At 40.9% G+C, this 16,131-nt stretch overlaps 1 protein-coding gene across 3 annotated transcripts in view; it reads right to left on the bottom strand.

The window, feature by feature from the left end:
• Nucleotides 1–16,131, bottom strand: part of LOC134350426 (ALK tyrosine kinase receptor-like) — a 1,308,522-nt gene that overhangs the window by 885,896 nt on the left and 406,495 nt on the right. For all 3 annotated transcript variants that reach the window (XM_063055604.1, XM_063055603.1, XM_063055605.1), the window contains exon 3: nucleotides 5,032–5,187. In XM_063055604.1, coding sequence (XP_062911674.1) covers nucleotides 5,032–5,187 — 156 coding nt within the window. The remainder of the gene's footprint in view (nucleotides 1–5,031; nucleotides 5,188–16,131) is intronic.

Raw genomic sequence — 16,131 nt, 5'->3', positions numbered from 1 at the left:
TTTTATATTCACAGATAACAAGTCTTGATACACCCAATTGTTCAGTACTGGATCCTGTGAGACCTGCAATTCCATGTTTAGTCAAATGCACAGTTCATTGCCTTCATACTTTCTTTTAAAGAAGGAAATTCTTGAACGTAGGGCATAAACATAAGGTTTAGTTGTCAAAGGTGTAGTAATTAAATCGGGAGTGGTATAATTTAATGGTAGTAGATGTGTGCAGTGATGTCAAGACATGAAGAGTTTACTAAGAAGGACAAAGAAGAACCTCTGTGGAGATTCCCTTCCAAATGCCAATTAGGATGCCTCTAGTCACAATCTTCATAAAGCTGCTGGGTTTTCTCCATGCTTACTTAAAGTAATCTTGTCATTTAAAAATATTTTTATTAATTTGTATTTGTTACAGTTTTGTAATTTCTAATCCATTTATTGACAAAGAAATTGTCAACTTGGCTCAGAGCTGGCTATGGGATAGAAAGTATTGGTTCCCAGAATCATTCAGAGAGTGAATACACAATCAAGCCTGCCACATCAGCAAAGTACTCATGATGTAGTGTAATGTAAGTTAGTGTTCAAAAAAGCACAGGAATTTTCTCAGTGCCCTAGCCAACTCAACTTGCTCAGACAACACCAAAAACAGAAGTACTATCCTTTATCTAACTGAGTCTGTGCAGCTTTGAGGTGGACTAACAGTGGTGACTGTTCAACCCATTGGCTACGAAACACTTTGGGATTTGCCAAGAAAATGTAAGGCAGTAATATCCCTTTTACCAATCACCTGTCCAGCTCTTGGCTCCATCCCTTCCCCTCCTGTCTTCTCCTATCTTTTCGGATCTCCCCCTCCCCCTCCCACTTTCAAGTCTCTTACTAGCTCTTTCTTCAGTTAGTCCTGTCGAAGGGTCTCGGCCCGAAACGTCGACTGTACCTCTTCCTAGAGATGCTGCCTGGACTGCTGTGTTCACCAGCAACTTTGATGTATGTTGCTTGAATTTCCAGCATCTGAAGAATTCCTCATGTTTGCATGAATAATAACTGAGTACTCTTTCCTTAACCTGCGTAATTGGGTCAACAGCGACCATGCAAAAAGCAAGCTGGAAGTTTTCAAAAATGACCAAACTATAGCAATGACTTCACATCAGCTGCCACTTGGCAGTGTGCATAATTTATTTGCATTTAGGGCCATGAGAATTCTGCTGGGTAGCTTGCCAAATTCTGCTGCATGAGAATATGGATCCTGCAGTAAGTGCCAATAGATGAGGAATGTCTTGAGGCTGTAACAGTCTGTTAAGTACTCATTTTTAAACACTGAAAACTTACTTTGCATACAAAGCTTTTAATGGTCCACACTAAATAATTGCCACTGCGTACCTTGACCTCTCAGTTGGCTGTTCTCGGAGATGGAGAAACTAATTGCCAAGTAGGTAAGCAGAGATTAGAGAGAATGTCTTGAAACTCAAAAGTATTGAAAGGCTCAAATTCCCTTCATTGATGCACATAAAAAAATAATTGTAGTGTTTATGCATAAAGAAAGCTTCCAATAAACAAATACCATTTCAGTGAGTAATGGGCAAGTCTGCTCTCCTTACACAGGAGGCAACGGAGCTACTGGCAGAAATAGACTCTGATCAGAAAAGGAACTTCTATTTGTGACAGCCTTCATCTGCCCAACTCCACTTCATTATCAGTGCATATCTTGACAGCAGATCTGAGGGAACCTTGGCGACTACCTTCAAGGAGACACGACCACTATATGAAACCCACAATCAAAGTCATTACACAGCAATTTGTTCCCATGAAATAGCAAGGAAGAACCCACATTAAGACAAGCAGTCAGTGCCTCTATCCAAAATATCACTAGCAAAATTACCGACTGTTAAAACATCCCAGTTTTACTTTTTATCACATTGGGATAAATTAATGCAGCTGAACCCATATTAGGATGATATCCATATGATAGCAAGCATAAAAAAGCAAGTATGGACAAAGAACAGAGACATGCACACAAAGATCCACTTATCTTATAGTAATGCTTCTCACTCCTATCGCCTTCATCCACCACAGTGCTTCTCATTAAGATAAAATTAAATTAAATTGTCAAATTGTTGCATTGTCTGTGTGTGTGAATAAATGCACAGATGGTTCAATTTTTTAAAATGTTATTTGGTGAACAGCTTTAGTAGAGTATGTTGGTTGGAGAGGTTGCAGTCAGGAGTTTGAATTGGAAAAGTGTGGGCAGATTATATATAATGGAGCTGTCCAGCAGTACAAATGGGATTAGACAGCAGTAGTTCATCTAACTGGTGGGCTTGGGATGTAAAATAATAAGTTATCATTATGACCCAAATTTTATTCTGGGGCATGAGAAATTATGTTGCAGCAAGTTCACACAGTAAGACTTACCCCAACATTCAGAACGGTGCAATAAAATCTGAGCAGAGGGAGTAGGAAGCATTTTCTATTATTGAGAGAGATAAATGGCCAGTGGGGTGATCTGAAGTTGGAAAGATAATTAGTGAGAAGTGTGCAGGCTGGATTTGCAGCATCCGTGCCGTGAGTACATAGGTACAAGGGGGAAGCAATGCTGATCAGCATCTGTAATCCTCCTGTAACAGCTGTAATCACCAATCATGCAGGCTAAGTATAAATGAGAGAACAGGCAGTTGTGAGCGATAATGTGAAAATAAGTTGTCAACAGAAGTTAAGTTCAGCAAGAGCACAGAAAGAACACAATCAATACAGTCTATCCTTACATACACTGTTGCTTTAAAAGCTAATCTTAATCTGGATTCTCCAGGAACCCAGGACTGTCTCCTTACACCAAAGGCATATGTGCATGTGCTCACATGCTCAGTGCAACAATTTGATAACTATAATTTTAACTGATGCACAGAATAAGAAAATCAACTCAGATTTTGCCCTGCGAGGGATGTTGGTAGAGACAGATACATTACGGGCATTTATGAGAATCTTAAGTAGAAAAATGGAGGTCTATGTAGGAGGGAGGTGTTAGATTGAGTTTAGAGTATGTTAAAAAGTTGGGCAACATCATGGGCTGAAGGGCCTGTACTGTGCTGTAATGTTCTATGTTTATTGCCATGTGCACAAGTACAGTGGGGTACAGGTACAATTAAAATTCCTGTAGCTACCTCACAGGCGGTAGGTTCACACAAAACATTAATTATACCTGATGGTGAAGAAAATCTGCTGATCACCTGACATCATTCCATCCAAAACTCAGAAGTGTAAATCACAGGGAGAGCTGAGGCTCTCTCAAGCTCATGCCCTTATTATTTCTAAAAGGAAGAATGGAAGAATGGAAGGATGGGGTTGGTGGAGGACACCCAAGTCAGCATGAATAAGTTGGGCCGAAGCACAACTATTATTATGCTGCATATCTCTAAGGCTCTATGATTATACAATATAGGAGTACCAGGGACAACCAGAGATAAGAGGAATGTAATAACCTCGTCTCTGGCTACCCACCCTTCTAAGTAATGTAAACTGTGATATTGGCCAAACATCACTATTTTTGGCCAGTATGATTAAAGAACACCCATCTATTAGACAGTGCTGGGTTTTCTTTCACTTCTTGAATGGCACTGCCTTCACTGGAGTTCCCCACTATCAAATCCTGGTCATCACTGAACAGAATTTCAACTGGGCTAACCGTATAAATACCTGGTCTACAGGAGGAGGTCAGAGGCAGGTTATTCTATGGCAAGTAGCTCACCTGCCAACATCCCATATGTTAACAGCCATCGACAATGCACAAGTCAGGAGTGTAATGGAATTCTCCAGAACTGCTTGGCTGAGTCTCAAAGAGTCTTGACACATCCAGGACAAGGCAACCCTATTTAATGACACTCCACCTGCTACTTTAAACATTTCTTCCCTCCTCCACCAGCACCCAATGACTGGAGTGTGTGTCATCAACAAAAAGCACTGCATTTGTGCGCCTAGGCTGCTCTGACTGTAACTTCCAAAAAGATGATGTTAACCACTGAAAAAGATGAGATGATTCCCTTCCATATTGCATCCTGAATAAAAATAGTGCATATAGCCAGTCGAACATCATCACTGGATCTAAACCCTGCAGTTCCCTGCCCAACATTTTAGGAATACTTTCATCCTAGAGACTGCAATGGTTCAAAAAGGCTATTCACCACAACTGTCTCCAAGGAAAATACGTGATGGTAATAAAAATGTTCTAGTTATGCTTAGATACTACTCCCCACCAAAAAAAGAATTAAAAATATTGACTGTGGGAATAACACATTCCACCGGCACTACCTCATAACCATGCCCCCCCCCAACCCTGCCCACTCTTAGGAGTATTAAAGACATCAGTTTATTTGAGTGACTTCCAAACTTTTTGAATTAAAATTATTCACACACATGCCGCCAACTCAAAATATCAGTGGATTATAGAGCCTGCTTCTTCAGAAGAGTTAGATCCAACTGTGGGTCCTATTTTGGCCATTTTGTTAGGACAGCTAATGTGATGTGTGTAATTTTACTATATTTCACTTTTAACGTGAACTTTCTAACTAAATTAACTTACTGTTTCCCTGTAATCTTTGATACATCTCCAAAAATGTTGATTGAGCAGACCAGGCAAGTAACTGCTGATTTTTTTTTTTGTGCCACTCCTTGGCACAGCATTTGGCTGCTAAGATAACAAAAAAACACTCAAATACCGCTTGCTCTGATGTAACATTGTGAAGCATTATTGAGAACTTCTGTCACAAGTCCATTGCTACGTCAAAATTACAGTAGCTTACTAGAAGAACCACCAGGACATCTCTTGATTTAATTACCTTGCAATAGCTTCAACCAAAATCAGAAAACTCAATAAAGATCAAGAAGCATTTTATCAAAGCCAAATCTTTTTGAGAGAGTTGAAACAACTAGAACTCTATTTTCACTAGCTTTTGGGTGTTCTCTTTATGCAATAATCTGTAAACTTCAATAAAGTGAAGCATTTGAAGTTCTCCCTATTGGGCTATGTCATCCTGCCAAGGATGCCCTTACCTTCACTTGACTTCTCCGAGTAATCGTGATCTGGTACAGCAGTATCAGTGTTCAGGGCAAGATCATGAGGTGTCAAAGTCATCCAACCTGATAATCCATTGTCACCATCAGAGGAATACTCCAACTCGCACTCTGTCTCAAAATCGCAGTAGAACTCTGAAATGACAGAATATTTACACGTGTCATCGTACAGGGTAAAATAACACAGCAAACAGAAATTCTCAAAAACAGAAGAACACCAGCAGAGTCTTTAACAGTGACTTTTTACAGTAACAGTGAAGATGCTTATGTTAGATTATTGTTTTTTGGCAACAGCCTCACCTTTAATACCATAATTCCAAGTAAACACAGCTCCCAACTCCTAGATAAGGGACTCAACACCTTCCTTTGCAACCAGACCCTGGACCAACAGATCACGATCAGTAAGGATAGGCAGCAACACCTCCATCATTATTATTCTCAACAATGATGCCCAACAAGACCACACCCTCAGCCCCCTACCCATGAATGCTTGGCCAGATTTTACTCTGATTCCATCTATAGGTTTGCAGATGCCATCATCACAGTAAGCCCTATGGCAAATGACAATGAGTTGAAGTTCAGGAAGAAGTAAAGAGCCAAGTGACATGCTGTCATCAATGTGATTGGACCAGAACAGGCTATAGATGATGTCCACTCCTAGGAACTTGAAGCTCTCATCCTCCCTCCATGTCTCAGTATCTCACCTCCCCTGAACCCTCAGCTCAATGGCCTCTTCTGATCCTGACTCCAGCTCTAATCCCTACCACATCTTCAGGATTTTCCGTAAAATGGTCTTTTCAGAGGCAGGGCAGCTTGTTCTCAGTAGAAGTCTCATATTTGTATCCTTGTATTCATACATCAGTGAGTTCCATGCCTACCATATCACTGAACGCTTCATTTGTCATCTCCACTTCTGCAGCTATTTCTTCGGCAAGGATTCCCCACCACTGATGACCCAGACACCCGCCTCAACTCTCATTCCTCTTCTTGGACACCTTCTCTGTATCTTGTACCTTTGGCCCCTCTGAACCTTTTAATTTTGAAATACCAACAGGACATCAAATAACTTGACTACTCTACTCTTCTTGACTTCCCCACTCTCCTCATCCATCCAACTCAGTCTCGAAACTAACTGCACTCCACTCTCTCCATACCAATCCCAACCCCTGTTCCCATCTACAAGCAGACAAGGGCAGAGCTGTTCTCATCTCTCATACTGATCTCTACCATGTAGAGGCCAGACAGTAGCTATCAGAAACTTCCTCTTAGCTACCTCGGACTAGGACCCTACAAAAAGATCATCAGGCCAGTCTCCTCTACCATCACTGATCTTATTACTTCTGAGGATCTCCCTTCCACAGCCTCCAACCTAATTGTTCCCTAATGCAACTCTGCTGATTCTGATCTTGTATCCAAGATTCACAAGTCAGGCTGCCCTGACAGACAGGCCCATTGTTTTGCCTGCTACTGGCCTACTGATCCCTCCCGACCAAACTCCCACGTGGGACCTTGTCAAAGGCCTTGCTAAAATCATCCACTGCCTTTCGTTCATCAGCTTTCCTGATAACCTCCTTCAAAAAACTCTATGAGATTGGTTGAACTCCCCCTATATATGATGCCTAATTCGCTGAGTTCTTCCTGCTTTACACGTGTTGCTCCAGATTCCAGCATTTGCAGTCTCCTTACCTTCCTCGGTGTCCATCGCACCACCAATTTTCGTCTGCAAACTCACTCATTATACTTCCTACATACCTTCTTCCAGAAAGCTCCTTCTGCTTCTTATCAATTACAACAAAAAAAAAATTGAATCCAATCAGTCAGTTCCCATTGGATCCCACAGACCTCAATATTCTGGATCATCATACGACATGGCACCTTGACCACATCTGCTGCTCTGTCTTCATCGAATCCATTTGCAACTTCCTCAAAAATTTCAATCAAATTAGTGAGACTGGAGGTTTGCCCACACAAAACCATGCTGACTATTTGTGAGCAGTAAATGCCTTTCTAAATCTGCATAAATCCAGTTGTTTAGAATTTTCTCCAATGATTTCTCTATCACTGACATAAGATTTACTGACCTGTTGTTACCTGGCTTATCCTTACTGGACTTCTTAAATAAAAGAACAGTTTTACCCTTGTGTGTTATATGCCTAACTGTCCTCTGGACTGTAACAGTATCGTTAGAAAGTTTGAAAGACTATTCAGTGAAGACACTGTGAATAAATTGCTCACACCTTGTTTGAGTTTTCCTTTATCTCGTATGTCTTATCTATACACGCCAAAGCATGCTTCTTCTGAGGTTCACATCTGACTGACTTCACAAGTTTTTACACTGGGGACAAAGAATTGATGGTGAAGGATGATAGCAAGCAAAAGTGACAAAGTTGTCAATGGCATTGAGTGATTGCACTGAGAGGCTGAGTGCAAGAGGCTTACAGATAATCTCAGTGAACCGTGCATCACTTACTCAAATGCAAGGAGCTAACCCAGACAAGGAATGTGCAGTTTATTCAATTTTTTTCACAAATTTAACTTTTTACACATATTATTGCAATCCAAAGATGAACAATGCTTAAGGGGGTGACAGTCTTAAAGAATGTTTATTGTTTACTAGACTAATACTGGAACAGGTGTTTTGCCTTATGACGGTAGGTGGACTGGTGGATTTGTACTTGCTGTAGTTAAAAGAGTGAAAGGTGAATCGACCAAAGCATATAAGATTTTGAAGGTTTTGACAAAGTGATTCCTCTTCTGGGAGAATCTGGAACTAGGGTCATTGTTTAGATATCGAGTGTTGTCAAATTAAGACAGAGATCATGCATTTTGTTCACTATCAGAGGCTGTGAGTCTTTTGGACTCTCTTCCTCAAAGATAGCAGAGACTTGTGCAACCCCTGTGTAGCGCTTGTCTTATCTCGATGAGGAAATCTTATGAGAAAATCAAATTACATAGTACCACACTAGGTGCTAGTAGGTCATTACAAGATCTAGGTATCAAAAGGAGGCAGTGAATAGAAGACACACACTTTCCAAATTCCAACATTCTGTCCAGGTTCCAAATCTCTATCAAATGAAAACCAAATTCCTTATTAGTTAGAATCAGTGAGATTCATTAGAATAATCTTTATTACTCCAATTTCTGTAATTAATTAGATCAAGTGATATTCCCTATTTAAAGGCTTACAGACGAACCTTTCCTTTTTATTTATCCCTAGTTAATTAGAAACTAATTGAATTGCTATTCTTAAGTATTATGCTTAACTTCAGTTTCAGTTCCAGTCAGTATGTCTACAAATTCAAATTCACAGATATAAATATACAGCTTAACTCCTTTCATGACAATGCTCTAACATCACAACTTTTAAACAAAGTAAATCTCATTCAAGCAACACATCCAAAATGCTGGTGGAATGCAGTAGGCCAGGCAGCATCTATTGGAAGAGGTACAGTCGATGTTTCGGGCCGAGACCCTTCATCAGGACTAACTGAAAAAAGAGATAGTAAGAGATTTGAAAGTGGGAGGGGGAGGGGAGCCCAGAGGAAGATGGAGAGCAGGCAAGGAGTTATAGTGAGAGGGACAGAGGGAAAAAAAAGAGAGAGAAAAACAGAGGGAAATAATAAATAAACACATAAATAAATAAATAAATAAGGGAAGGGGTAAGAAGGGGAGGAGGGGCATTAACGGAAGTTAGAGAAGTCAATGTTCATGCCATCAGGTTGGAGGCTACCCAGACGGAATATGAGGTGTTGTTCCTCCAACCTGAGCGTGGCTTCATCTTGACAGTAGAGGAGGCCGTGGATAGACATAGAAAAAGAACATTTTTCTCCCTCTGTCCCTCTCACTATAACTCCTTGCCTGCTCTCCATATTCCTCTGGGCTCCTCCCCCTTTCTTTCTCCCTAGGCTTCCAGTCCCATGATCCTCTCCCTTTTCCAGCCTTCTATCCCTTTTACCAATCACTTTCCAGCTCTTAGCTCCATCCGTCCCCTTCCTGTCTTCTCCTATCATTTCGGATCTCCCCCTCCCACTTTCAAATCTCTTACTATCTCTTCTTTCAGTTAGTCCTGATGAAGGGTCTCAGCCCAAAACGTCAACTGTAGCTCTTCCAATAAATGCTGCCTGGCCTGCCGCGTTCCACCAGCATTTTGGGTGTGTTGCTTGAAGTTCTAGCATCTGCAGATTTCCTCGTGTTTGTGTTTTTAAATCTCATTCAGTTACTTATCAAAGTCTTTGCAAAAATTATCAATTCTTCCAGAAATCAAATTCAGACCCTTCAAGTGAGAAATAAACTTATATATCCAACCATGTTAAATCCTCTACATCATGAAACATTTCATTCCTGCGCTGGTTCTTTGATTTTAGGTGGCTCGCCATCTTGTTTCTTGGTTCGTTGGATGGAATAGTGGATCATCTACAGAAAGTCGATTCACAATACTTACAACAAAAAAACTTGACTAAATCCCTTGGTGTGATTAAACAGAACTAATTCCTAATTACCCAGTAGAGATCTTGGACACTCATCTCTGCTGATATTATCTCGCTACAGCTACTGCTTGTAATAGCCGTAGCTTCAATAAATCTTTATCAATATCATCTCTCCTCCAGGGATTTCACCCTGAGGTTTTCAAGTAAGTAGGGTAGAGATACTCACTACTAATTCCATTTTGAATGATGTCAGTTCATATCTTTAGCTTCTTATAGTTTGCTGTGTTTCTCTCACTTGTTCATGCCCGCGTCACCCACGCCTTGTTCCCTCATAGATTGTATTTCCTCAAGTTCTCTCTTTTTTAATTCAGTAAACCTTGTTTTCATCACTCCACAGGAGGAGCTTTCAAACATTACATCTTTGGGTTTAATTAACCTGGGTTATACCCTCCCCCTTTGAATTTATGCAATTGCCTTTGACTACAGGTTGCACAGTAATGCTCCCAAATGCACCTCACAACCATCCTGGCTTTTTGGTTAGGTGTAGGTATAGCCAAAGCATATATAGTGAAATGGTTGGTTATTACTAACACATCTCTTGTGTTACTCTGATTGAGTTCTAATGTAAGAAAGTTCATGCAGACCAGCTGCAAAGGTCAAATAGTTACAATATTCACTAACAGAACAGCTTTCTCAGGCAAGTTCTTTCTTCTTATGCATCGACCGCATTTTTTAATCTTGTGTTCCACATCAGCAGCCACCTTGGGCCAACAGAACTGGCTTCTGACTAAATCCAGGATACAATCAATACCCAAGTGACTAAAGTCATCATGAAGACTCTTACGTACATCAGATTGAAACTTTTTAGGTAAAACAAGCTGGCATATTGTTTTACCTCTGGCTAATCTTTTCCTGTGGAGAATTAGATCTTTTAGCTCTAGAGTATCCCATTCTCTGAGAAGGTAAGCTAACTAGGAGTCTACAATCTCAGCATCAAAGAGATGAGAAATGATTGGTAATCCCCCACACTGATCTTCTTGTGCATAACTGTCTGGTATAGCACTTGAATGCCTCATTAAGAATCCAACAAATGAAATACCAACATCTGCCACATGTTCTGTCTGTTGGATAAGACAACTCTCACATACAGTTTGCACAATGTCAGCGCTAACTTCCTCCACATCACCCGAGTTCATTAGACGACGATTTCAGTAAAGTCCAAGATGCGCTCTCGCTCTTCCTGTTTTTTTTTCGCTGTGCAAGACCTCGGAGCTTTTGGGACATGCTTTGTCAACATCAGTGCCCGTTTAACCCACAACAGGAACTGCTTCTAGTTTAAAATGAGGCTTAGGTAGACCAGGACGTGACTCCCACTCCGTCCGTCTCTTGTCAAGCTGTCTTTTCTGCCACTATTGCTAGATTGAGTTCATAGCAGCAAGAGCTGGTTATGTGCCCATCTTCATCACATTTAGAACAGTACCAAGGTTTTCATTTCACACTTGGCTCTTTCTTAGTGGTTGTGGACTCTTGTTTATCTTTTGCGTCATCCTTAACGTTTAGTGGCTTATCACTTGGGGTCTTAGAGATTGTTTTTATCTTCTGTTGTATTGTATCTTGTAGAGTAGCTAGGTGACTTTGAAGCTCAGTGATTTGTTTAGCCAGTTGAGAAATAACTGAAGTTAGCTCTGCTACATCATCTTCTTTACAGGCACCTGCGGTCTGAGGCTGTATAAAGGCACGTTGTTTGGCTGCTCCTAAGTGATATTTCATACGTGTGGTTCTGGAATACTCGTCTTCCTTGGTGCATAGAAATGTCAATAGTTCGGTAAACGATGGCGGGTTTTGTTTTTTTCTGTTCCAGTTACAGGTCTAAGATTGGGGAGTGGTCTCAACATTCCCTACAAAACTGCTTTAAGAGATGCTTGTTAATCTCACATTCAGCAATTCCTCCTTGCTTTACAGTCAGTGTCAACACTACCTATAGCTGCTGTACTGATGATTTTTCACCAGTGTTCCGTACCGCGTTTATGAATTTGGTGAAGAATTCATCACCATCTACCATGGTGGCAAAAGTTGAATATAGGAGTTGTACATAAATAGCGGTGAAGCTCCAGGACTTATTGACTTGAGGATGTCAGAAGCTGGTGGAAGAATACTTTCACATATTTTCTGTGTTCTATGAAGATCAGACACACTTGGGTCTTGCAAGAGCAGTTCAACACTGGCACGTCAAGTCTCATAATCCGCCTCATCAGGTGGACAAGGGGTACTACCAGAAAAAGTTTGGAGCCTTACTAGTGGACTGCCATGAGCCATCAAGTCATTACTGCGCACAATGTGCTCAACTACAACTCTTTGAATATCAAAAGGGTTCATAATAAACTTTAGATAACTGGGAGAGAGGGATGGCTTCACGGCAGCTCCATTAGTTTGCATTGCAGGACAGAGTTATTCTGCACAGCAGCTAGAGCTGTTTCTGACTGGTTAGTATCACAGGAGTCAACTTTGAAATGAGCAGTTGTGGTCTTGCTATGCACATCTTCAGCAGTTTCATCCGTGACAGTTTCTTTACTCTCGATAGTAATGTTTTCACTGATCTGTGTTAACACCTCTCTCAATATTTTGTCATAATCTTTCCCACTGTGCTTTGCTCAGGTCCTCAACTCACCCAAGTAAGCTTGAGTGATGGTCTCTTCCAACTTTTACTTGAATTATTTGTAAAGCAGAGATAGACAGATTCTTCATAAACAAGGAAGTAGAGTGGTACTATTGGTAGAAGAGAAGGCAGAGTTGAAGTAACAATCAGATTGTATATGAAATTATAAGAGAGGGTTAGAGATAGAGTGGTCTGCCCAGGTTTACTTCACATATTTTATATATTGTTCACACCCACTATTATAAATACTACATCAGTGATACCCAAAAGAATCAACATTTCCTCTTCTTGTTTTTGAGAAGTTCTAATTAAATTCATTCAGATTGCTTTTCAAATTTATACATGATACATCAATGAAAATCTTTGGATGTATTTACATGACAATGAAAGGAATCTGCTTTTATCCATGACAGCAAAAAAACTTCACAGAAATCACAAACTGCATGAACATGTTCAAAACAATTGGAGCAAGAAAGGAATTAGCAAAATAAAATTGCCAGAGTGAACATGACAACAGTTGATCTCCTTGCTGAGGAAGGCAAATTTCAAAGAGTAGCCTCTTGATTTAGGGCTCCAACAGCCTACACAAATATATCATAAGATAGGCAATCCGGTAGAATGGACTGTCTCTATGAAGAGCTGTTAACTGTCACTGATAAAAGAAAGCATACGACAATGAACTACATTTAGAAACTACATATGTTAATTATGGGATATTGTTGAATTTACTAATGTAGCTGTCAAGAACTTTTGTTATTTATTCAACCATGAAGTTCCAAACTTGCTATTTATCCAAATTTGTTTCAATGCTGGATTTCTCACAAAAACATGGCAAAATTCTGGGATAAATAAAGCTCGGAGGTAAGAATTAGTTAATTTAAATTTTAGAAATTAAGCATGAATTTTTTTTTAGAGATTTTAACTCTTAGATTATTTATCCTTCCTCTGGAAAGGGAGGAGAAGATGGCGGCATGACATAGCGCGCACGGCTGTTCCAAATGATATCGTATTTGTGAAGCAGGATGCCGTGCACAATCCTGATTTGCTGGAGACAGACGTGAAGAAGCATGGATGAACACCTGGAAAAACTTCTGAAATGCCTGCTTCACTGTCCCTGCTACTGTGCAATCGAGAATCTCCGGAGGTATAGGCCCCAGATCCTCGGCTTTGCCTATTGCCTGTTGCCGAGGCCGGGGTCGAAGAGCTCGGAAGAGATGGCACTCGGTGCTCGGCGTCGGAGGGCTGGTTGCAGGCTCGGAGTTTTCGGACGGACTCGGAGTCGGACTGCGGTCGGGTGCTTCCAGGATGCTGCATCAGCAAGTTTGCGGCGCTGAAGGTTCACTGTCTGAGTGACATGATGGGACTTTGGAGAGACTTTGAGACTCTTACCGTGCCCATGGTCTGTTCTTATCAAATTACGGAATTGCTTTGCACTGTTGTAACTATATGTTAAAATTATGTGGTTTTTGTCAGTTTTTAAGTCGGTTTGTCATGTGTTTCTGTGATATCATTCTGGAAAAACATTGTATAATTTCTTAATGCATGCATTACTAAATGACAATAAAAGAGGACTGCGTACGTTCATAACCCAATTTATTTTTATAAATTTTACAACGTACTAATGATTTTATTTTCCTTGAAAGTGGCTGCACAAGTTAATAGAATGGTAAAGAAGCATATGTCATGCTTGCATTGAGGGATTGAGTTCAAGAATCGGGAAAAATATGTTGTAGTTTTATAAAAATCTGATAGCTTCCTATTTTAACTAAAACTACAACACTCCTTTGATAACATCCACAGCCAGGATCAGGCTGGAGTGTGCATTGTTTTGTTCCTATTTCCTACCTACAATATGAGCGCACCATGTCAGAGAAGCTCGATCAAAACATTGGCCGTCTTTGCCTGATATGAACTCCAGGCTTTGCATTCTTGCTGGTGCAGTGAATTCTCCACTGTCTGCAAACCTGAGGGCTCTAGTTTCACTCGATTTGTCTTCAGCTGTCAGAAATAATAATAATAAATAAATAAGCAACAAGTATCGAGAACATGAGATGAAGAGTCCTTGGAACAGAGTCCATTGGTTCAGGGAACATTCCAAGTAAGTGAAGTTATCCCCATTTGGTTCAAGAGCCTGATGGTTTAGGGGTAGTAATTGTTCCTGAGCCTGGTGGCGTGAGTCCAGATGTTCCTTTACTTTCTTCCTGATGACAGCAGTGAGAAAAATGCATGCCCTGGGTAATGGGGGTCCCTGATAATGGATGCTGATTTCCTGTGACAGCATTTTGTATAGACGTGCTCGGCGGTGGAGAGGGCTTTACCCATAATGGATTGGGTGGTATTCACTTTTTTTTGAAGGACTTTCCATTCGAGGTCATTGTTGTTTACACAACAGGCTGTGATGCAGCCAGTCAATATATTCTCCACCACACATCTATAGAAGTTTGTCAAAGTTTTAGATGTCATGCAGAATCTTCACAAACCCCGAAGGAAGTGGAGGCACTGCCGTGCTTTCTTTGCAATTGCACTTATGTGCTGGGTCCTGGGCAGGTTCCCGGAATGATAACATCGCGGAATTTAAAGTTGCTGACCCTCTCCGATTATGATCCTCCAAAGAGGACTGGCTCATGGACCTCTGGTTTCCTTCTCCTGAAATCAATAATCAGCTCCTGGTCTTGCTGACATTGAATAAGAGATTGTTGTTACGGCACCACTCAGCCAGATTTTCAATCTCCCTCCTATATGCTGGATTGTCCCACTTTTGATTTAGCCAATGACAGTGAAGTTGTCAGCAAACTTGAATATGTCATTGTAGCGGTGCTTAGCAACACAGTCATAAGTGAAAAAGGAGTAAAGCAGAGGGCAAAGCACACAATAATTAAATGCCAAACTAAACTAATTCCATCTGCCTTCTCCCCCACCCCCCCGGACTGTGGTGTCTCCTATGTCAGAATGCTGTTCACTGACGTCAGTTCTGCTTTCAATATCATTCCCTGGAAGATAGAGGGAAAACTGGAGAGAAAACTATTCATGTTGGGTCTCAACACTCCTTGGCCATCCTGACAAAGAGACCACAGGCAGTCCGTACTGGCAGCAACACCACTGGCTCTATCACTCTCAGCTCCGGCAACTCCCAGGGCTGCATGTTCGGCCCATTTCTATCCACACGGCTAATGCACAACCGTATTGCCAAATCTGGTCTAAACACTCTGTCAAGTTTGCTGACAACACAACAGTGGTTGGCCTCATCAGGAACAATGGTGAAACAGCATAGAGGGAGGAGGTAGAGCAGCTTGTGGACTGGTGTAAACACGAAAACCTGCGACTCATCACTCATTATAGCACATGCCCTCTAATCCAAGCATCATCCTGGTAAAACTCCTCTAAAACTTGACATCTTTCCTATAATGGGGCAACCAGAATTGAATGCAATATTCCAGGTGTAGCCTTTTCGTGGGTAATATAGAAATAGTAGTGGCTCTGCATAAAGTTGCAAAGATCAACCATGCTCCAGAGAATCCTTTCGCTGTGGCACGGTGAAATTAAGCTAGTCTGCTATGCCACTGAATTAGGCAGCACATAGAAACTATGAGACAGCCTGTAAATTTGAATTCCCACAGGTTACTCTAGTTTCTAAGGGAAGGTAACGCTAATGCAGTCATTAGTGGATGACAAACACCATTGCTTGATGTACAGCTCCTCTGGGAAACAGAATAAACTGTAATCAATCTCAACAGAGCAGCCCAGCGGAACCAAAGACCCAAACAGGGTGAGAGGAAATGAATGTTTTCAAAAATATCAGAGATAGAATATTTTTCTTTATTCTTCCTAGTTATTAATTCCTTGTTCAGCTGCAAGAGATGCAGGATACAGTATATATACGCATATATTATGAAAATGTTTAGTTAATGGTGGCACTTCAGTGTAGTGGTTAGCACAGCGCTTTACAGTACAAATGACCCAGGTCCATTTCCTGCCGCTGACTGTAAGGAGTTTGTA

Source organism: Mobula hypostoma, chromosome 8, assembly GCF_963921235.1.
Source record: "Mobula hypostoma chromosome 8, sMobHyp1.1, whole genome shotgun sequence".
NCBI classification, from domain to species: Eukaryota; Metazoa; Chordata; class Chondrichthyes; order Myliobatiformes; family Myliobatidae; genus Mobula; species Mobula hypostoma.
The sequence above is the reverse complement of the archived record's forward strand: the minus strand, read 5'-3'. Positions and strand labels throughout refer to the sequence as shown.